Genomic DNA, 23,579 nt, shown 5'->3' with positions numbered 1-23,579 from the left:
CTAACTGCAACATTGCAGGGGTGTGAAAAACCACCTCTGTCAGGAACTTGCCCATCTTAACTCCCAAAGGCCTCTGAGCCATGCTAATGGATAAATGCAGGAAAACCTCCAGAGAGGGAACTTGCAAAGAAGTAACATTCCATGTGGAAACAGTGCAATAGCCAACTTGCCTTGCCTGAAGAGCTGGAGAGAAAATAGCGCTGCACTTGGGCCAGATAGGAGTGGTAGTAAACGTAGTACCTCTTTAACAGGTGTTAAAGATGCCTGTAAAATGCTGCTAGTCCAGGCCTCCTGTTCCAGGTAAGGTTATTTCACTGCTGTGTCAGCTTACTCAAGAAAAATCCCACTCAGATTTTAACTGATATTTTTAAATATTCTGGAATTGTTTTAAAACAGAACATGATTATTTGTTTACATAATAAAATTCCTTATGCCACATCAACTTTTTTTTTATTAGCATTGTCATGTTCCAGCATCTGCTTAAACTTCTTCACACTACAACACAGACAAAAGCTCAACTGTTTCCAAACTACAGAGGGGTTACAAGAAGAATACTGCATATCATGGCAATTTCTGGTATACTGTTCCTGTTGTCATGATGGGATCATAACCAGGAATATGCACAGTGAATAGAAAGGGGAACTGCATGACACTAAGGCCCCAAATCAGAAAGGGGTTGCTGTAACTGTTCAGAGCTGGGTGGGTCCCTAGGCACAGCTCCATCAGGCTGCATCACTATGAGCTCCTGTCACCCAGTTGCTGAGATGTCAGTTTGGATGCCAGAAGGCCAGCAAGCCCCTCCCAGCGTGCTGCACAGGTATTGGTCAGACAGGGCTAACAAAGGACACTGGAAACAAGATAGATGGGAAAAGCTGGACAAAGTGCTCCACAGTACCTGTAAGGCGGTGCATCATTTCTGTAACCTACTCTGAGTAATTTGGCTTATCTAGTACTGAATTTAAAAAGTAAAACAACCAATCAACCAACCCAAACAAAAAACTTCAAAACCAAAACCCCCTCCTCATTTTAGAGTCTGTATATAATGCAGAGAAAGATATCAAAGTATGAGGGTGGTCTGTGACACATTTCTCCAATTAGACACAGAATGTATTCTAAATCTGACAGACTGATCTAATCCTCCAGCTAGCAGGCACTACTTCTCTGTGCACAATAAACTGTGCTGAGGAGCCCAAACACATATTCAGCCTCTAGTACTGCTTAAAGAAGCCAAACATATTTGTACATTGGAGATCTAACCTTTTGTCTAACATATGTAGATGTCTACTGTGACTGTAGACTAAAATAAACAGAGCACAAACTGTTGCCAGATCAATAAACCACATTTCCACAAATGCCACACAGTGGCCAGTCCTATACTAGCATTTATAAAAACAGCTGCAGCCCCCAGCAGGGTGGAGCTGGAGGTGTTTAAAGCACAGTCTGGATTTGTTACATGAGAAGACACTGAAGGAAGTTTATGAAGAAGTCCACCAAGGCAGTGCTACTCTTACAAGTTTTGGAAAGTTGGAAATTGCTGAATAAACTGAAGAACTTTCAGTACAAGTTTTAATTTTTTTACCCCCCCTCACATTTTTACCATTGGCATAGATAAAATACTTCTTATTTAAAAGAAGTAACAAGTGATCACTACAAAGAACATAGGTACAGACTCTGGATCTTACAGGACTAACACATTCCTGAGACAGGTATGTCGTGGCTGAGGACAGCCTCTCAGCAGCTTGAAGATGGTATTATTATGTTGAAGACATAGGGACTTAACTATGATGAGCTGAGGGAGTTATTGGCCACTTCACTATGGAAACGGAAATGCAATTACCTTTTATATCAACAGTCCTTTTCCTTAATTCAGGCTTCAGATCAGTTTTGTTTACCACAAAGAACACTTGAACTACTTCTGAACATAGATCTTTTTCTAGAACTGCTGGAATCTAGCAAAGCTGTCAAGCTTAGAAAACCAAGAAACCCGACATGGAGTTTTAAACATTTCAATAGTTACCAATTTATTTTTATAAAAAAAAAATGGTAGCAACGTAGAATACAGCAATATTTTCTGGTTCCACGTACGCAGGTTGTGAACATTCCAAGCAATGTGTACATTTTGGAGAGACCAGACAAGAGAATTGACCAAAATGTTACTGAACACAGGAAGATTTTTAAAAAAGGCTAAAAATTAAGTATCAATAGTGTCTTCTTAATATTGCTTTCCTTACTGAAGACTGAAAATAAACCACTTGACTTCACAGATAGGGTTAAAAAATGGGGGGGAAAGAGGGGGGGGGAAAAAGGCTGCTACAACACTGCCATACCGTCAAAAAAAAAGAAAGAGATCATACTTCAGTATTTGCATACTTGATAGCAGCATTCTCCCATCGAACCATATGAAACTACAGGAAGAAAACATCAAAGCAAAAAAAAAAAAAAAAAAAAGCAGTTATCCATCAGTATTCAAAAACCTAGAATGAAGTCACTAAGTAGAACACTTATTGAGAATTAATCAATATCTACATTCTTAGCTGCTTCTAACTTTGTTCCAATAGAAACATGAAGTTGTGTGTCAGCTTTGTGTATTTTATTTTTGGCCTATTTGAATTTTTCCAGTTCATAGTTCACTGCATGCTTGGAATAGAGAGGGTCATTATAAATCCTTCTACACAACGAACTTTAAGTAGACAGCTGAAAATAAAATGTACTACTTGTAAACACACAAAAAAATACAAGCTTTTTTTGATTCAAGTGAGCACTGTTCCAGATAGATTATCTTCGGTATCTACCTCTTTCACCTCTGTCTCTGTCCCGGTCACAAATCCTCTCTCTCTCCCTTTCCCGATCACGGCCTCTGTCCCGTTCTCTGTCTCTCCGATTATCTCGAGGCCGGTCGCGCTCTCGCTCTCGGTCCCTCTCCCGGGGCCGGCTTCTCCGACCGCTGACAACAGCTTGTGTGCGGCGAAGGAAGTCATCTACTCTCATGTCATAGTCGTGCTGTGATGAAAGGAGAGCTCTGCTATTTTCTTTCCCAGATCAGAATTCCCTCCCTTATCTATAAGGCTGGCTGTAACTCCTCAGAAAGCCCAGTATTTAAAAAAAGGCAAACCCAATCAAACCAACTGTCCAGCATCCAAGTGCAGAATCTGGGGTTCAAATGCCAGACACCAGCAAGAGACCTGAAAGCTAAGGAGCTTCCAAGTCAGCTAACAAAAAACTTAATAATCCACCCTGTTTTCTGATGTGTCTGTAAGAAGTTGTAAAACACAAAATTCTGCTGATAAAGTAATTTGTTGCCAATGAGCACAAGCAAAGTTACAGCCCTGTCCTTACTCAAACCAGGTTTCAGGATGAAAATGTTCAGAGATGGACAAGCCGGAAGCCAATTTAAGCATACACCTCAGTTTAAGAGTACGAGAATTTTTCACTTCCACCTCACCAGGGAGAGAAAGGCTTTTCAAATTTGCTGTAAGTGTGTAGTCAATCTAAACAACTGATCTTTCCAAGGAACTCTAATACAGGTCATAAACGTGCTGTTTATCATAGCAAACAAAGCTCAGGCTAGGCTACTCCTGGACCCCAGATTCCTACTCCAGCCTGCAGACTTGCATCCCCTCTGTCTGCGTGGACACTTACTACTCGTTTGTCTCTGTATCTTGCTTCATGGGGTACAGGATGATGTCCTGAGTATGGAGGGTGAGCTTGAGGTGGAGGTGCATGGTGCTGATAGTAAGGGTGGTGTGGTGGTTGCTCCATACCTGGATACGGTGGCTACAAGAAAGTTACAGGAAGTTCGTTGAAGCAAAGGAATGCACACAAGGAGTGCATCATTCAGATGGAAAACACAGTATCTATATAAATCTGATCACAGCCTCCTAACTGAACAGCAGACTACTTTCCATTGGGCTGGCACGCTTTACTCCTTCTCTACCATTGCTTGGAGAAGTCTGGTAACCACCCCCCACCCCCCCCAGCCCAATATCCCTTCCATCTGCATCTGCCTCAATACGACACCGTACACAAAACTACTGCTATTTTAATGTGGCAGTTTCAGTCCTGGGTTTTTTAAACCTTTGTGTATAGAACGTGAATTCTGCCCAAACCAGTGAGCTCTTACAGAAACAAGTAATACTCATTCCTTATGAATTTGTTTCTATTCTAAATTAAAAACAAAATAACTTGCAAGTCAAATTATTTGACAAAATGCTAGCCCTCTTCTTTTGTTTTTAACAAAACCTATTTTGGCTGATTTCTTTCATTTCTTCAATCTGCATAGTCCTCCTTTGCCTAGTACCAAAGCATCTTGGCTTGCATTTTTGTTACAAAGCGAGTAAATGAAAGCACTGGATTCTAGGACAACTACTTGGACTGCATGCAGAAGAAGGGAGGAGGAAAAAAAAGGGAGTTTCTGGAGGCTTAGCTGTTTAAAAAAACTGTTTTCCCTCCCATCTGACAACCTTGTTTACTTCCTTCAGTTGTAAGGAGTTGTGTTTCAGCTGACAAAAATGGGAAACTATAGGAGCATCTCTGTATCTGGCACTGCTTTTTGCTCATTGCCAGTACAAACAAGAGCCAAAAGACTCATTATAGGTATACAAAATCAGGCCAGACTTACTACTAAATATAACCAAAATAACCTCACTATGACTACTTCTCTTGACATGAAGGCCACAACTTGTATAAGTGAACTATCTACACAGCTGTAGATACGTCCACTCATGTATCTGCTCATCTTTCTGGGAAAAAAAGTGCACTTCAGTAGAGGCTGTAATACAGAAAGACTTAGTTTAATTAGGTTGTGCAGCACATTTTGCTAGTTTCCTGCATGCTTCATTGCCATAGCCAAAAGCAAGCCACTGCACAACACTAGAGCCCAGCAGCCCATTCCATGAGCCTCTTCAACAAGTCCACATGTTTGAATGCATTTGCTGTTTGAGAGCCAAGTACCATCAACATTTAGCACGATACAGAATGTGATCAAACCCTCCCATCTAGGCTAAAGGAGGGTTCTGCTATTTGTTCAGAGCTTACTAAAAATGCCAGACTACTGTTGAAAGTATATTTCAAAATACTTATGATAAGTATTTTTCCCCTAAAATTTTTACACTGTTACAGCAAAGATACATTTTAGGAAAAGCAAAGAGTTGAGAGCACACTGAATATGGCAACCTCCTTTGGGGGAAACAAAAAGAAGCTGTATGCTGAGGAGAAAAATCAAATTCAACAAGACACAAACCATTCCTTGCCATGGTGGTGGTGGTCCCATGTTGTGGAACTCCCTCACGTAATCATTGTAGGACTAAAATGAAAGACAGTAATATTAAAATTTGTGTTGAGTGTCCTTTGGAAGTGCAGAAAGATGAATATAAAGTTGCCCAAAAAACTGCATGCAGTAACTTACCCCATTTAAAAATACATCTCGTCGAACTCCTGAAAATCGTCTGTTGGGAATAAAAATTTATAGAACTAAATCCAACTTATCCGTGCAGACAAGTTACCAGGACATTAAATGAGTAACATGAACACACCTTACCTGTCTACTTCGGGATATCTGGGATCCTTTATATACCCTGTTCGAACATCAAGCAGTATTAATTCAATTTACTGTCTCAAGTTAACAATCTTAAAAACTATATTCATTAGAAAGTATCCTTTCATTTTGTGGCTACTACAAAATTATGTCTACCTGCTATTACCCTCACTTTAAAAATAACTCTTGAAAACTTACAGCTTCTAACAGACAATGCAGACAAGTACTATAATAAAAAAGTGACATCAACAAACCCATTAAGAACTTGCACACAGTACCAACAAATAGGCAAGAGGGAAACTGTGCAAATAAAGACTTGAAATTTAGTCAAATGAATTAGGAATGCACATGAATTTGAAGAGTGCTGCCTCCAGGCATTTAGCACGTGGCTGCTACTACTTCCTAACTGCGTATTCAGTAGAATGTGTATTCAGTAAAAAGCTCATTTCCCAATATGTTTTGGATACAACGCTATACTGGAAATTAAAAACAAACTAAAAAGTATCTGGAAAAGCTCCACAGGGCAAAGAATTCTTACAGCTTCAGTAAATCCCTTTAAAGAGCTCACTAGAACGGTGCAAAACATCAGGCATGCTTGCACTACAATAAAATAGTGACCTTCATTATTTTTAAAGGAATCTTGTTCTGTTTTTTAAACAATGGCCTTAGAAAGATGCAGAGCAGCAACAACGCTTTTTGCATAAAAGAATGCAGTCTTTGCAGACAAGCTGGACAGATACAGGCATGTTCTGAACAGGTTTAGAAATCTACGACTGAAATAGGAGAATGCACTTTTCTAAGAGATGTGAAGCACAATTTGGTAGACTAAAAGCAACAAATTCTTAATAGCTGCTTTCTGAAGGAAAAAAAAAAAGCTGTCATGAGCAGTGCTGTTGCTGTAGTACCACTGCAAACACTTCTTTCTAGGGAACAACAGACTTCCCTTCATTATTAGATCCTCTTGTAAAATGCAGTGCAACAATCCTCCTCCCTAACTCATGTCAAGCTTGTAAAAAAAACTCTCTCTGAAAACATAACTGAATGTCTACCATCATCTCCACACAAAGGCTACTAGTCACGCAGTCTCAGCTGATGTTCCCAGGTGGAAATTTCTCAAACATTTTCATTTGTTGATTAGCATCTTGACAAGTAGGTCAGATCTATTTTTGTGCCCATATTAACACAGCACTTGAGAAGATCATTCACAACAATGAACACAATTCAACGCTCTTAAAAAGGGCTCAGCCTAGGTTAAACTCAGCTCTCAAACCAGTGAAACCGTGTCACTGACTTCTTCGAGAGGTGGGTTAAAGCAGCAGGCAGCACTTAAAACAAGTCACATTTTTATATCCAAGTTATATCAGTATTTTACTTTTGAATTAACGAGGATATGCTAAAAGAGAAAATACTCATGAATTGGTGCACACAAATCTTCATAGTAAGATATTAACCTGGTCTTTGGTGAAACTCAGGGGGATAGTCAATCCTTGGTTTCTTTCTGCTGTTATGAATATCATAATCTTCTGGTCGACGCCTACACAAATTAGATATCAAAGATTAAACAAGGTTGCTTGGAGCATTTGTCACAGCAGAATACCTCACAGGAATAGTCTGAGCTGCCCAGGATATCAATGTAATCATTCTCAACTCTATTTGCTTAAAAATATTCTACAGCTTTAAATCTGAACTGAAAGAATCAGAAACATCTCAATTACATACACTCCACTGTTACTTTCTGTCTACAGGAATTTTGGTAGTTAAGGAAGGAACTCTACCAAACTGTATCTTCATCCCAAACAAAAGGTAACAAATTTGTCTAAACCAAACTCAAGCTTAAGCATTAACATTACGCTTTCCACATTACATTTTGAAACACCTACTGGACAACAAAGAATTTCACAGAACATTGCAGTCAGAGGGTGCAGGTATGAAGACTACTGCATTTCATAGCTAATGGGTAAAGAATTCAATAAAAGGTCTACTTCCACAACATTTATAAATAAAACTCCACATGCTTTGTGAAATTGCAACTTTTAACTGTGACTTCCCTAACTGAATAGACCAATTATATTATTTCTAATAATTTATGTTCTAAGCAACTTACTAGCAATGCACTGGTGCATTTTTCAATTTAATAACACTCAAGCTTCCCAATAATTAAAATAATTACGGCTGTTTTCTATAAAAGCAGCTCTTTGACAGAAGAAATATTAAGAACTCTGCTCTTCCTTATAAAGTTACATTCCAGTTGCTGTTAGGCTCAAAAAAGAGCTGACAACTGGGTGCTTATTTAGCTCCAAGGTACATAACATTACTGTACTGGGAGACTAGTGCTAATGTAACAGTGTTTCTAAACACAAAGCAGCTACAGAACCATTCCCTTCTCACCCCCCTCCCCCTCCCCAACAGTATAATTCATTATGACAAGACATTAACACTTTCTTATATTGCTTAATTACTGTGCAACTTGCCAGCTGAGTAACAAGCTTATATAGCTTTTAGTTTTATAAATAGTGACTTCTCCCTCCCTTCCCCAACTTCAGTCATTAAAGCCCACCATACCCAGTTACTAAGGTTTTTAAAATGGAAGCAGATTCTTTAGTATGAGCAAAAAGCCCAAAAACCAAAGCAGTTGCATCTACAGCAAATTCAGATCAAAGAAAATAAAAGCTGGTGTAAAGAATAAACATACCGCTTTCTTGTAGTTTTGAGAGTGCATTTACGACCGGTATATAATATGATAGAAACAGTTCATATAGTAGTCCAACTACTGACTTTAAGCTGTAAGCCACATACATAAATGGAGGCCCTGGCAGGCTTGAGAAGGTGTGGTGGTGTTATATGTATAGTTTGCAGTCCATTGCAAAACCTTCACTTGTATATACTTTATTGCACTGGAAACCTCTTAGCTTAACTCCAAAAGCCATCTTGGTGTTCAGTCCTTTAAAGCCAAAAATAGGGGGGCGCTGCCAGGTTTCCTCCTACCTACTTGTTACAGTGTCCTTTTTTTTAAGCTCAAGGAAATGGGGACTCTTGTTGGGGCTCTGTACCTACCACAGGATGTTCCCACAAAAAGGTAACTTAACCAAAGGTTTCAGCCCAAACCATACATCAGTCTGTATGCAAAGTGGCTACCACGGGGAAAAGGTGTTTGGCAGAAGGGCTAGTATCAGTTCTTTGCAAAGACTTCTCCAATTCTGTAACAAGTTATACCCCCTTTTTTCTGGAAAATGATGTTAAGTTCATAAAGCAGTGATCAATAACCATGTCGATCCTCTAAAAATACTTTAAGTCCACAGGTACTGCCAGCATCTGGAAAGGTTGTATATACAGACACAGCAACAGCCATTCTTTTTGGTTTGTTGCCGGGTCTCCAAGGGCCACTTGATCCCTTTTGGAAAGAACCTACTGTTTTCAGAAGCTCAGCAAGATGTGTGAATTCAGTGGTTACATGTTAGAGAATATTTGGCAATAGGGTTAACACATCACGGTGACACAATTTGAAACAGTCCCAATAATGCTCCTCTTGAATATCAAAATAACTTAAATATTTTATCCTCAAAATGAGGCGGCATCTTCTGCAAAATTCTAAGTGATCCTTATAAAAGTCCCATATTTGATAAGGCTTATCCAGAGACACACCTGAAAGAAAAGGCTTTTACAAGATATTAACACATTTTTGGCACATAAATATTTCCTCCTCTCCATCTAGCCTGCTCATAATCAAGCCAAGCTTACCTACAGCTAGCATTACAAGTTGCATTAGCTCAATAAATGATCTAGTCTAAACTAGAGACAGAACTTTAAGAGCTTTTTTCTGCAAAAGCAAAGATCCCCATTTTCCTCTTGAAAAATGACAGACCGGGGAACCATGTGAAATCCTCAATGAAGCCACAAACTTGTCCATGCAGCTTGATTTGAGGATTTTCTCTCTTCTTTATCGCAGGGCAAGCTTTGACGAATCACATTCCTCCATCACGTTATTCTGACACATGTGCCTATTATCAGTCCAAAGAACGTTTCTAACCTTCCCACATCCCGAACGGGGTCTCGACGGGATGGGCGTCCTCTTGATCGGGGTTGTGAGTGCATTCTTCTCTTGTGCCTCATTTTATGAATGACTTGATACAAGTCAATACTTTCATCAGGAGGGAAGAGAAGACAAAGTTGGGTTCCACATTCCGGCTCAATTTCCTAGAATTAGTTAGAAGTTCAGTAGTGGTTTATAAACTGAAGAAATTAAAACTCTCCCCAAATATACTGACAACAGACACTTAAGGGGAAAAAAAAAAAAGGACACTTCAAAGAGATTTCAGTATCACTAGACACAGCAAAAATTCACTTACATTACCTTTAACTCTTTAGGTACTAATTAGAATTTTCATTAAATAGTCCAACACTTTGGGTAACTGTATCTTCCCATAAGATATACAGGCCACATCACTATAAAATCACATTGCTATAAAATCAGAGGACTGTTTTTCATCACAAAGAAAATGATTACTTATTACAGAAAGAAAAGTGACACACGTAGGAAAAAAAAATCCATCCCAGCTTCACACACAAAGCCATGGCCTGATGAAGTTGACTACTACCTCTCAGTATGAGTTCTTCATTATATGGTAGACAGGTCCATGAAAATACCAACTCAAGGTCTGACCACAGTCAAAACAAGCAGTTTGTGTGCTTAGGGTTATTAGGAAAAGAACATGGAATAAGAAAGCCATTGTATCACATTGAATTTCATGTTCCACCCACACCTTAAATATTGGGTGCAGTTGTGCCCTTGCATCTCAAAAAATAGGGGGACAATAGAAATGGAAAACTTCAAAGCAGGGCACCAAGAATAAATGAATTAATACAACAATTCCTACATGCAATGACTGAAAAGGTCAGGTCTCTCCAACCTAGATTAAAAGTGAAATATGTGGGATATGGGGAACAAGATGGAGATAATGGGACCATCAGATACCGCAAGTTGTCTGGAGGAGAAAGGGACAGACATGAACTTGCTGACTCTCTCTTCCAGTACAACAACTCGGGCCATCAAATAAATCTAGCAGGAGCCAGGTGCAAAACAATCCCAAGAAGTGCTTCTTCAAACTGGTGACTGCAGGCCTGCAGAACACCCTCCCAAATGATGTCATAAAGGCAGATTTTCAGTGTACATGTCCTCAGAAGAGAGATCCATTCACAGTTGTGCAATTATAAATGGATAAAGGACAACCACTTCAGGAAATAAGCAGACTTGAAAAGCAGGGAGAGCAAGCATCAGGCAATGCTTGTCCAGACCATAACAGTACAGTAATTTGATGAAAAAAGCTGAAACCCAAGTCCAGATTGCAAGTCTACTGTAGACAAAACATTAGGAAAAAAAAAAATTTCCTTGGCCATTTAACAGTAGCTAAGTTAATTGAAATACTTTTTTTTTTTTTAAAGTTCACACTAAACTAAAAACAGTACCAAAACTATTGTTTTTCTCCTGCTACACGACAAAGCAAACATACCTGTGGGCAAAACAACGCAACATGGAGTTGACATTTTCCATACAGTATAGAATTACCTCCCACCTTGTCTTAAGAAAGCAGAACCTGTTATTTTACCCACAGCTTGGGTACACAATGACAGAAGTAACATACTTGCAACTCTGGTATGTCTGACAAGACAAAGAGCCAGCCCCACTTGAAATTTGCTTAGCATATATTCTATAGTGGGACTCTATGCCTTAAGCAATACAGTACATAAAAAAAAATGTAATGCAGAGCACAACTGGAAACACCAGACCTTTTTCTTAAAACCTGATGCTATGTGGTTTGCACACTATACAATGCAAGGCACATCACATTTCAAATTCAGAATACTATACAGTTTTGAAGCAAACATTGTTTATCATAAAGATGAAAACAGAATTGGCACTGTATGTTTCCTTTTCCTTCTTCCACAACAGCATTAGAGAGAAGCAAAATGCCTTTGCCATAGCACTCTACTCCAAGTAACTGCTATAAAACATTCCTACTCTCCTGCACATTCTAAGCTGGAAGCAAGCACTAGAGGATGTCAGTTATAGAAAAAAAAAGTAAGAATTAACAAACCTGTCCATCGCGTCCAATCTTTACTGGCTTATGTTCGTTCCAAGGATTGGTCAGGTGAGCAGATTTAGTGAACGGCAATTCCCGCCTAAATATCAAGTGGCACCATTTATAGTTTTGCCTCAGTTTTTATTAAGAACAGAACTAAAAATGTATACAGCAGGAGATTACATATAAAATAATCCTGTTATTCTTTGTACTGTTAAGTCTCTGAACATATTCTTATGGTCTATATATTAGTAACTGAAGATTTCACTTGGACTTACTCCAGTAGTAACTAATATAGTTCTTACTATGACAGGCCCTCCTTTAAAAGAGAGTATTTTGGTCTTCATGCAATATTGAGATTGTGCTTGTTTATTATCTCACCATCCGAATACATTGACCAGGTCTGTTCATGTGGTAGCTCTTGGCACATACTTAAATCCCTGAGCACTGACCTAACTATGAAGCTAGAAGCGCTTTGAGTGGAGGTGGGAGTCAGTAGCTTCAAGAGTACCTTTCCAACACAGATTTTTCTCTAATTCAAAGTCTCACTTTTCCTCTATTCAGTCTTTCTGGCAGTCCAAAGTACTTGTACAGCCATGCAATGTGTTTCACGGGACTGCTGTAACTTTTTTCCTTAATAAGAGATTTAAAATCTTTTCTGTAAGAACATACTGCTCACAACCTGTACATTATGCAATACTTGCACTACTTTGTATGTTGTTTCAGAACAGTAGTATTTTCTTTGTTCAGTCAGATCAAAACAGAAAAAAAAATTAACGTAAGGACAAATCTTTTTCATCCATAGCTGTCTATTCAAGTGAGCAGTGAGGACAGAGCTCTGGTTGAATCAAGTTTCCGAAGGATGCTGTTGGCACTTGAGTAATACGCAAAAGTTATATTATAACGCCTTGTTACTAACAGCAACATAAATGCACAATTGGTTACCTGCAAATCCAGTCAATTTTAAAGACACCTCCCAACATTTTTGCATTCATTCCTGCAGGCAGCACCCAATGTATAGGTGATCCTCCATGATGGGACTCTGAAGATAATCTTGCAAACCCTGAAGGATTTTGTATGAATTGTAACAAAGATACAACAGAAAGGTTCTTGAGTATAGAACTCACTTTGACTCACCTTGAAAATAGCTCACTTTTCCTTACCTTGGAATTTGCCACTCTCTCTTACAGAAAATATCAAAATAACACTCCTTGCTGATCTAAATGCAGCATTAAGCTTTTTTTCATTCACTGGAAGTGTTGACCATACTCCCTAAAACAGAAAAACACCCACCCCATCACCAAAACATAACAGTTAATCTCAAATGATTTAGTGAGCATAAATATGTAATGTAGATGAAGAAAACAAGACCAAAATATTGTACTGGAGTAGAAGATAATAGAAAGAAAAACATATTGCTAAATTAATTTCCATCAAGAAGTATTTTAGCCTGCCTTGTACTAAAACTTTTAAAACACTGGCTTTTCAACCTTTTTTTGAACACTGAAGATGCATTTAGATCATCTACAAGACGTCCATTGTAATTATAATGATGGGCAGCTAACTGAAAAATAGCAAGGGTGAAAGTTTTCACATATGTTTCAAGTGACTTAAGGAATTTATGTATTATATAACACACAGGAATTATGAAAAACCAACAGAATACTACTAAAAGGTGGGCAGGTAGACTTGACTATAGTACTGCAGAGTTGCTGAAGACAGTCTGCAGACTTTAAAATTCTTTCAGTGAAATGCCAGCAACATGAAGGACACCAAAGTAACAATTTGAAATGGCAAGACAACTCAAATCACTTTGTTTAGCCCTACACATCTCCTCCTACTACTAAATATTATCTTTTCCATTTCGCCAGCTGTTATGCAGCCACACAATAAAACCCAACCTGTTTTAAGGTGCCAGCTGAACTGATATAGAATAACAATTTATTGAATTACTCCTCCATCCATTTTCTGGGTAAACAAGCTTCAGCCTCAGAATAGGCTATACATACCAAAGTCAACATTCCTTCCCTTGCATTTTTTTAGTGCAGGTAAGTATTTATGCTCTACTCTGAACTCAGACCAGTATTTGTCTGGTTCTGGTAATTCACTATAGCCACCAGAGAATATCTGGGGTTTTTGCTAGCTTTCAGTCAGATTACATGGCTTTTGGTTGCTTGTAAAGCCCTGCTGTGAACTCAACAACCTATTACACTGGCACCACAAAAGTGAGTTTGATGAAAGTCCAACATCAAAGCACTGATGCCTCTACACTGAGAAACAAAGCATCCATTTCAATAACTTCAGGAACAAGGATACTACTGCAGCTCCATATGTGGATGATGCACAAAAAAGGACAGACTGCTTTACAGAGTCACCAGTCAGAATAGTGTTCACTGCACCTTCAAAGGTGGAAGGAGAGGTGAGAACCAAACATGCCCAGGACTCTGAGATTTGTTTAATCATTTTGATGCTACTTTCATCCTAATTTAGAAAATCTTCATTAACAGAATCACCTACTCTATGTATATTGTGTAACAGCAAATCAAGTATTTTCTCTCTGACCTGTTCCAAAGAACACATGCCAATACAAAACCACCAGAGTGGTGCAATGGACACCTAGTGCAATTCCTCAACAGCTGGAATCTGGTGTTCTGGAATCCCCCCCAAAGAACTCACTCACACCAGCACTGCCAGGCATACATTTCCACAGTAAGGCTTCAGATCCTGAATCACCTGATCAAAACTACTCATGTAGCATTAGAAAAAAGCCACACAACCTTCTGAACCTTCTCAGAGTACAGCAACAGGAACAGAGGTGCTGATGGAGGGAGAAAATACCACCCCAGTATTCTGACAGAGCCTGGCTTAGGATGTTATCAAACAGACCCTAAGGCCCCTTTTAAGCCCATTCTTGCCAAGATAAATGGCCAGTGGTCAGGACCTTTTCTAGGTTACCCTGGAAGCCAAAGAACAAAGGCACAGCAGCTTTGTTGCTGCATCCACTGGGATCCAAGCAATGAAGAAAACGCATCCAACTACACACTCTCCCAAACTGAGGTGAGTGTGTCTGAAAACAGACAAAGGGCTGAGTTTGAAGAAAATATAACATACCTTTGCCTTAGCAAGTGATACATTTTCATGGTTATTACTCTTGATGAGAAAGAATCTTGCATCTTGGAGAATGTATTTAAGTTTGCTTGTTTGGTCTGAAAAGAAAACAAAGTATCAAATAAGCTGAACTGTAAATACTTACCAAACAGGTTGCTTTGAGTACAGATAGTTGCTTGCTTCCTTCAAAATACACAGTATCCCACCCATTTCCTATCTATGTTTTATCACAGTCAACCACCCAACTTAAAGTCAAAGCTGCAGAGCACAAAATGCCAGGGGAAACCAAACCAAAACTCAGATATCCAAGTAAAGAAAAAAGTAAAATAAAATCAGCATGATTCAGTGATGTTCCGATATGTAGGACTTATTTCCTTGCTTAAGGATCTTTGCATAAATGATGGGTAACACTCGTAACAAGCACAAACTGTTCAATAGAGAATGGTGAATGCTGTTCCTCTTTGCAGCTTTAAGCACTTCCTTTTTAAATTTGCTGCCTCTGCAAAGAGCACAGTGACTGAACTTTTTGCATATCGCTCTCAAAACATGCAAAAGTAGCTCAAGATTCAATTATCATGCTCAGAACAATGACGTGCTTAAATTGATTTATATCAGAACATCACTACTTACAGGTAATTTAATCAACAGAGACAATGGCTTGCTATGGGGCATGCATTAAAAATTCAAATTTAAATGATACCTTTTTGGACAGCACGAACGGAAGATGATAATTTCTCATGCTTCTTTTCTGAACCTGTGTTTAGCCAAAGTACATTTGTTCAGATTGAGCCTTAATAGAGATAATATACAATTTCTACAGCCTTGTCCCATACAATTTTCATTCATGACAAATTATGCTTTCTGGCGCGCACCCACACACACAAAAAATACTATTCAATGTGCACGAGTGTTTTGTTTTGTTGGTTTTTTTTGTTTCAGTTTTGGGTTGTTTGATTTGGGTTTGTTTTTTTTTTAAATAATATTTGAACAATTTCCTACTCAGAAAACTAGTCACTGAATCATCATCTTCCAAGTTTAAAAAAAATAAAAAAAAAGTGAAATTTCCACTTAAGCAACAGAATAGCATTAAAGTAACAAGAAAGCCTACTTCCCCCCAAAGGTATCCGCACACAACATGCCAGAAGTCAATACCAAATTATACAAAGCTACAGACCCTATAAATCTCTACAGCCAGTTACATTTATTTTAGGTTACACATTAAGATTTGATGCAAGTCACAATGACAAGCAACAAAAGGGAAGAATACCTGCATATGATTCTGATGCAGAACTCCCACTTCTGTCAAAAACAATTGGAGAGATACCTCTAGCTCTCTTCCTCTCCTTCTTTTTCTCGTCTAAAAGAAACCATAAAAAATAAAAGCCATACTTTAAACACAGGCAAAGTTGAGATTAAAAAGTAATGAGACAGGAAAATAGCATCAGTAAAAGTGAAGTTACCATTTGGCTTGCACATTAAAATTGTGGTTGTTGCCACAAAACTATCATGCACAGAAGAAGCAAATGCTAGTTACTCAAGCTTTTCATTCACAAAAGGAAGATGATTGGCACAAATCTATTAAATCTGTGCAATGTTTAGAGACAGAATTTATTATTGTTATATTTTTAGTAAGGGTGGGTTAGCATTTCTTTCCAGCCTTCACCTAAACGTGCAACATCTAGCACAAACTGTGTAGCAATAGTGATATGAGCTCATTTGCTCAGAGCTCAAAAACAGTAAGAGACAGGGAAACAAAAACACTGTGGCACACAGGCAATTATTTCCACTCTTAAGAAAGTGTTACATTATACCACAGAGTTTTTTAGGACAGTTATTACAGCTTCACTTGTCTTTAGGTTACACCTTGCTGTCTCTAATTCCATACAGCAGAGCTGAGCTAAAAGAGGCAGCATGTTAAGCAGGATGACCACCTATGGAGACTTCAGACAAGGAAGATACACAATAGGAATCTTAACAGGATTGCAAGCTGCTTTCCTAGAAAAAACAAACAACGAACAGCCAAACCCAGAAGTATTTACGTCATTAGCACTTCACATCTGCAAGTTAGGACCACTTAAAATATACAAATACAAACCGATTGCTTCTAGTTTCTGCTTAAAACATTTATTCCATTCTAAATTTGCCCTAATAATTTCAACTTAGGTTTAGATTTCCTATGCTGAGCATAGACAATACTTAAGATTCAGCTATCCTTCCCCAGGGACCTAATGTTTTACTACACCAGTCTACCTGGTCACTCATGTAGATGGACACCAAACAGCTCAACGCTGAATTAAAATTAACCGTGTGGAAAACTAAGCCATTAGATACCCAAGAAAGTACTAATTTTAGTGTTACAAAGCATTGAACAGCAAGGCCAAAGCAGTCAAGAATACAATGAATCCTCAACACAGTAATCTGGATAGTCACAGTTTTGTTTTACCGCTTTCCAGTACATTTTTTCCTTGCCTATGGTATTTCATAATTAACATCTTCCTGACTTCTGCTACCACGGCTTACTTTTGACGTGGTCAGGAAGTGGTTATTTTTCAAAGCAGTCAAACGTTCAGTGGCAAGGTATTTCACATTAGCATGGAAGATGCTGCCTACCTGATGCATCTGAACCAGACCCAGATCTGACTGACCCATCTGTGAAAGAGGCAGATTCAGAATCAGAATCGCTGGCTTCACTCCGTGTGTCATAGTCATTTCCTTCCTTCTGATCCCTCTCATCCTGTTCATACTCTTCTTCATCTTCCTCCCCATCTTCTTCCACCTCCTCATCCTCCTCCCCTTCATCATCTTCCTCTTCTTCCATTCCTTCCTCCTCATTCTCTGTGTTGCCTTGTTCAGAGGAACCACTACTGCCAGTCTCGTGATCTGAACAATATTCCTCAGAGTTCACCTCTTCTTTAGAAGAATGACTAGATCTGCTTGGTCTTCTATCCACATCATGCCTGATTCTCTGATGTTTAAAGAAAAAGTGAATCAGCAGTCATATAACATTGTCAGGATGCACACACAGTCCTAAGAGAACGTGCCTTACAAAAGTCTCATAAAATTGCTTTATTTATAAGGCAGCAAGAATACTTAATACCTCTGAACCGTCCGGTGTAGAAGACTTTGCCCTTCTGTCAATATCCCTCTTCCTCATGTAAGATTTTTCTGGTTGTCCTTTATAAGGTTCCCGGGAACTGCTTGACATTCGCATCTTCCGATCGCCATCTGGGCGCTTGTTTCTGTCAGACCTCTGGTACTCCTCAGTCTTGTACTCTGACACCAGCTTTCCCTTCGTGCTCACTATTCTCTTGTTATTGCTAACTGATGAACTGGGAGGCTTTGGCATCATCTGCCTCGAGGAATGCACAGAAGGTTTTTGCCTCTTGCTTTCAGCATTTTCCATCCTGTCAGATTTTCTTTTTGATCCTTAAATAGAAAGAAATATCAAGTTCAGTGTTATTTCCGATATCAAAACAAAACCTGTACAGAGGCTTCTACGTCCTCTATTTTAGGTAATTACCTTGCTGCAGTCATAGGGAACATCTTCCAGTTGTAGGCTTTGCAGCAACACTAAAAACTGCTTCTTAGGAACAGCTCATGTTCTAAAACATGTATTTTACTTCCAAGATGTATGGTGTTTCTCAGATTTTACACTTGGAAATCCTAATTTAAATGCTTAGGGGATTGGCCTAAAGGCAAATAAAGAACTGAACTGAAATCAGACTTTGCAACCCCTTTGCTCCACTTCCATCTCACTTCACTGAGCCAAAAAGGACAATCATTTTCTAACAGCAAATGAATTCAGAACAAGCCAGACTCAGCAACTCTCTTGAGGAAATGGATCTGACTGTTTGCTTGGAGGGTCAGGTGAAAAAGTACATGTCCATGAAATAAAGACTTTTGGAACTCATTCACTCTTTGAATCAAGTTATAAAATCCACTACTTCAAAGACTAACTGAAATAAGACAGACATTTTTACCACTTATGTTCCTGCAGAACAACCACTACCAAAGTCACATACCCTTTTTCTCACTTTTGTCTTGCTCACTGTCAGGGTTATACAACTCATCATCCTGGTCAGGAGCATCAGTCAAAATGTCATCCAGAACGTTCAGTTCACCATCTGAAAATACACAAAAAAAGTCAAAACCAACCATAAAAAGTCTGGATATGTAAACCACAGAACTAGTAGTTACAAACCCAAACATTTCTTTCAGGGCTACAGATCAGCAACAATGCAAAAAATTGATGTCTTCTTGATTTATTTCTACACTTTCATTTGGAAGGATCAGGTAGAGCAATAAAAAAATTAAAATATGTCACAACAAGTATTTAGACCTCTAAACAAGGTCCAAGTTGGCTCCTCATGTCACAAAAGCTTTTCAGAAAAGCTGACCTACAAACGAAAGCTGAACATAAAATTTTAGAAAAAGGGAGACCAAGAGGTAGTCTGAGGGCCATTAGTAAAGAGAAGGGACCCTTATCTCTGCAAAATTCTGAAACTCACATGATGAATTCGCTGTGTTAGAATGGTGGGTTTTGTGGTTCACTAACAAATAGAAAAAACATAATGGAGAAAACAGTATTTATTTGCTGCATCATCAACTCTGAGTTGTTCTGAAAAAAAACCCCACAACTTGATCAGAAGGGCAAATGTTAAAGAAAATTAATGCCAGAGGCAGTAAATGACCACACCTGCTCACAAAATTTTAAAATCTTTCACAATTTCTGGCTGTTTCACTTTGCCTGAAACCAAAAGGGATATATGGTGATCCTATTAGAAGGAGTCACAAGCTTTAGGGTAGCAGATCTATATTCCAAGCACTTTAAAACAGTGAACTAAGCCTAAACATGCAAAGGAAAAATAAAAAAAAAAGTATTAATTTTGGAATCTCTCCAAAATTCTTAGCTCTTCCCACTTTGTGATTGATTGCATTTTCTGTGCTCAGGAAAAAGAAACCAGAGCAACCTCCAAGGATTCAGCTGGTTTACAATATCCATAGCAGACACAAGGTAAGGACTCCAGTGCAGCATGAAACTGAGGTAATGCAGCAATTAAGTCCTCCAGAGTTTGGCAGCTTGTCTATCTCAAAATATTGAGCTGAGCCACAAAATAAAATTGATAGCTTGATATTGAAAAACCTCAAACATAATCCACACTATATATAAAAATTAGTATCAAAATTGTCTCTCTACTCTATACTACCAAATCTGAAGTCAGCATGTGCACTAACTTTCCTGGTGGCACTTCTCCACACTTTCAGTGGTAGGGGAATGCATAAGTGATCCCTGGACTGCTCAGTTGGTGTCTCTAATGCAAAGGAAATGGTGCAGAGTGAAGAGGATCAAACCTTCCCCTGCCAGTTTACAGTTAGCAGGCATTTAAATGCAACACAAACTTGCATCACAATTCTCTTAGGAACAGCCCTTTATTTTTGTAGACATACATCTATAGCAAATATTCTTGCTGTAACTGATAAATATATGAGAGTCAGATTCATGGCTGTGTAACTGCCAAACATGGGATGCAATTTCCTGGCTTGCATTCTGCTTGTCCACAGGAAGCTTGGCAAGTCTAGAGCACAAGGTGTTTTTTACTGGACACTAATGAAAAAGAGGTGCACTGAGATTAGAAAATTAAACATATCATCCATCTCAAATCACATGTATTGAACCTTAGATTTGTTTCCCTCTTGGTGAGACAACAGCATACTTGAGTAAACTAGATTTAACCTACCTACTGCAGCAACATTGGAAGGTGCTAAAAGACTCCAGTATCAGCTCATTCAGAAGTATGAGAAGGAAAATTTAACAGAAAATGCAACTCTGATACACACTCTCTCCTAAACCCCTTCCAGGTTAGATGGGCCTCATTTGCAGGTGGAATGTTAAAGAGGGTGCAGGAGACAGGAGCAGGATCCCCCATCCCCTTCTATAGGCACATCGACCAGATTTGTTTAGAAGCACATCTCCAGATTCATTTAGCAGCCTGCTTCCTGTCTCGCACTGGATACGCTGCTTGACTGACTTGCACAAGATCATTTCTCTCACTGAACCACCACTGTCAGTGTTCAACCTGAAGAGCCAAATTATCTCAGAGAGCTATCAGCAAAAACACAAAAGCAGAAACAGAAAAATGGCAGAGGACAGGTGTTTTATAGTCCATCACCACAGAAGAGGGAGGGACCAAATGAGTTCTTTCTGTGACAGATACTCCCAACAGGGCTCTCCTGCTGCTTGTCTTTTGTGGGATCCTTCCATGAACAAATTTAACTCACCCAAAATAGCAGGAAGGTAGCCTGGGAGGCCATTTCGTCTGCTGCCCAGGAGAATTAGAACTACTGGAAGGGTCCAAGGAAAAATCCGATTTGGCACACAAAAGAAATAAGGCCCTGTGATCTAAAACTAAACAGGTCTGCAAGCCTTATTTTTGCTTTTTTAAAGTGGTAAAATGGCATTTCTCTTCCAATGGGAGCACTTACAGCAGAAATCAGTTTAGCTGCAAATGTGCATCAACACTTGTTATTCAGTCAAAATAACCCCTTTCACATGAGAAATAATTAAAAACAAATTAAAGTAAAAATATAACTTGACCACTGGCAGCGATTAACAAACACTAAAAAAAATTCCAGCCCAAGTGGATAAATACTTATACGAACAGAAATTTATAGATGACAACAGCAAACATTTCAAATTCACGGCTCATCCACAGTGGGCGATCAGATCTGTTCTGACGCAACCTGATCATATCCCAATCTACCAGTCTTACAATAATACCACTAAGGATCAGGCACCATCAATAATTTTATTTATCAGCTCTGACAAAATCTACTGGGAATTTTCCATGTCATATAGTTTCAAAATAAATACCAGACAGCAAACCTTTACCACTCCAACAAAGCCATTTTGTGGACACATATCCTGCAAAAGGCTTTACAGGAAGCATTACTCTCCACAGAAATCCAAATGAATGCAATCCAAGCCACACTACCCTAGTGATACTTTGCCCTTTGTTATAACTCCGCAGACTCTCTGCGACTAAGCACCAAATGGCAATCTGCTACACCTAACTCTGGTTTGGCTCTTAAAGAGGTTATTTCGTGAGGACTGACTGACATAATCTCACAGATAAGATGCGGATCACTTCGGCTTCCGTGGATAGCGGTAGCCACTCATAAGAGCTGTGATTCTATTATTCGACACTAATTGCCCTAGATTATTATTATTATTCCAGAGTAATGACTCTGAAATCGTCCGATTCCTCTTACTCAAATTTATTTACCCACAGTGCCCAGAATTCACAGCTCACTGCAAAAAGCCGAGCAACAATCGGCAAAGATTCCAACACAAATTTCTGCTTACTAAAGTAACTACATCCCCCCACAGAAAACCGTGCAAAAAAACCCAAAACCAAAACGGCCTAGCAATCCAAGCAGAAACAAAAAGCCGCAATAAAAATAGCAAATACTTTTTGCGAAAACATAACCTGCAGTAACTCGCTGTCGATGATGTAAAACTTACGGCCCACGAACTTCTCCCTCTTCGCGCTGCTCGAGTCACCTTGCCCCGAGCCCGCTGCTGCCGGGACACCAAAGTACGAGGGGCCCTATTACCTCCTGCTCCCCAACAAAACACAGGCAGCGCTTCCGCAAAAAACAAAATCATCCTCGAAGGGTCATCCCTGACCTCGCCGCCCCTCCGCTTCCCCGGAGGAGACGCAAGTCCCCCGGCTGAAGGCCCAGCACCAGCTTCCAAGGTGGCCCCGGGGAGGGGGGAAGGCTCAGGCGGGGGCCCGATCCCCGCCTGAGCCTTCCCCCTTCCCCGGGGCCTAACGCTTGCCCCCCTCTCTACCGCCACATACCCTTCTCCTCCCGGCCATCCGTCGCCATCCCGCCGCCGCGACGAGCGCCTAAGATGGAGGCTCCCTCTTCCTGCACGTAGCGCTTCCCTCTTCCCACAGGGCGCCGCTTTGTTTACGCTCCCCGCGTCAGAGCGCGCCGCGGGCGGGCGGCGGTAGTGGTGGGGCATGCGCTGCGCGGGGCCGTGAGGGCGCAGCCGCCATGTCAGTCCTTGGCAGCTCTGGGCTGCGCTCGGCCGGCTGGGCGGGGAAAGGAGGAGGTTTCTCTGCTCTCGGAAGTGCGGGAAGCTCGCATGTCGCCCGTGTTGCTGTGGCAGCTGTGTGTGTGTGGTGTTGGAGCCCTTGCGGAGAGTCTTGAGTGGGGCAAAGTTTAACAGTACTTACTTAACCCCTGGTGCTGGGCATTGCTGTTCCCTGGTTTTCTCTTGTTTTTTTTACCTTCCTCCCCGCCCCTTCTCATTGTTTTTTCCTTTCTCCTAGCAATCAGGCCGGTTCAGGGGAGGGTTACCAAGCTGATGGAGGGGACTAGAGCACCTCTCCTATGAGGAAAGGCTGAAAGAATTGGGATTGTTCAGCCTAGACAAGACTTTGGAGTGACTAAATTGTAGTCTTCCAGTACTTGAAGAGAGTCTACAAGAAAGATGGTGAGAGACTTCTTACAAGGATATTGTAAGGGACTTCTTAGAAAGGTGAGGACAAGGGGGAGTGGCTTCAAAATGAAAGAGACTAGGTTTAGATTATATACTAGGAAGAATTTTTTTATGGTGAGAGTGGTGAGGCACTGGCATAGGCTGCCCAGAGAAGCTGTGTGTGCCCCATCCCTGGAAGCATTCAATGGATTAGATGGGTTAGATGGAGCCCTGAGCAACCTGATCTAGTGGAAGTTATCCCTGCCAGTGGTAGAGAGGTTGGAACTGGATGACCTTGAAGGTCACTTCCCATCCAAACTATTCTGTGAAATATGAAACAAGTGTGCTTTATCTATCCACATTGTTTTTAAAA

At 39.9% G+C, this 23,579-nt stretch overlaps 1 protein-coding gene across 4 annotated transcripts; it reads right to left on the bottom strand.

The window, feature by feature from the left end:
- Positions 1–1,990: 1,990 nt before the first annotated feature.
- On the bottom strand, positions 1,991–22,684 carry YTHDC1 (YTH N6-methyladenosine RNA binding protein C1). 4 transcript variants are annotated; one of them, XM_036381795.2, is made up of 18 exons: positions 22,581–22,684; positions 18,741–18,842; positions 17,816–18,144; positions 17,329–17,683; positions 15,986–16,075; positions 15,419–15,472; positions 14,722–14,816; positions 12,774–12,882; positions 12,556–12,673; positions 11,626–11,710; positions 9,561–9,727; positions 6,985–7,067; positions 5,537–5,573; positions 5,405–5,444; positions 5,240–5,302; positions 3,640–3,774; positions 2,793–3,000; positions 1,991–2,405 (listed from the first exon to the last, which is right to left on the bottom strand). In XM_036381795.2, the coding sequence occupies exons 1-18, from the start codon at positions 22,606–22,608 to the stop codon at positions 2,356–2,358; spliced, it is 2,148 nt and encodes a 715-aa protein (XP_036237688.1). In that variant the 5' UTR covers positions 22,609–22,684; the 3' UTR covers positions 1,991–2,355. The 4 variants fall into 4 exon arrangements, with proteins under 4 accessions (XP_036237688.1, XP_036237690.1, XP_036237689.1 ...); XM_036381797.2 differs by lacking the exon at positions 15,419–15,472; XM_036381796.2 differs by lacking the exon at positions 1,991–2,405 and having other exon boundaries at positions 2,576–3,000.
- Positions 22,685–23,579: the final 895 nt, after the last annotated feature.

This window comes from Molothrus ater, chromosome 4 (assembly GCF_012460135.2).
Source record: "Molothrus ater isolate BHLD 08-10-18 breed brown headed cowbird chromosome 4, BPBGC_Mater_1.1, whole genome shotgun sequence".
In the NCBI taxonomy this organism is placed as follows: domain Eukaryota; kingdom Metazoa; phylum Chordata; class Aves; order Passeriformes; family Icteridae; genus Molothrus; species Molothrus ater.
The sequence above is the reverse complement of the archived record's forward strand: the minus strand, read 5'-3'. Positions and strand labels throughout refer to the sequence as shown.

What these genes read in the sequence shown, in the direction of transcription:
- YTHDC1 (XM_036381795.2), bottom strand. Translation starts at nt 22,608, where the DNA reads ATGGCGACGGATGGCCGGGAGGAGAAGG. An exon ending in AGACAAAAGTGAGAAAAAGG is followed by an intron (nt 18,145 to 18,740) that starts GTATGTGACTTT and finishes TTTCTATTTAAG; the next exon opens with GATCAAAAAGAAAATCTGAC. An exon ending in CACCACCATGGCAAGGAATG is followed by an intron (nt 3,775 to 5,239) that starts GTTTGTGTCTTG and finishes ACTTTCTTGTAG; the next exon opens with CCACCGTATCCAGGTATGGA.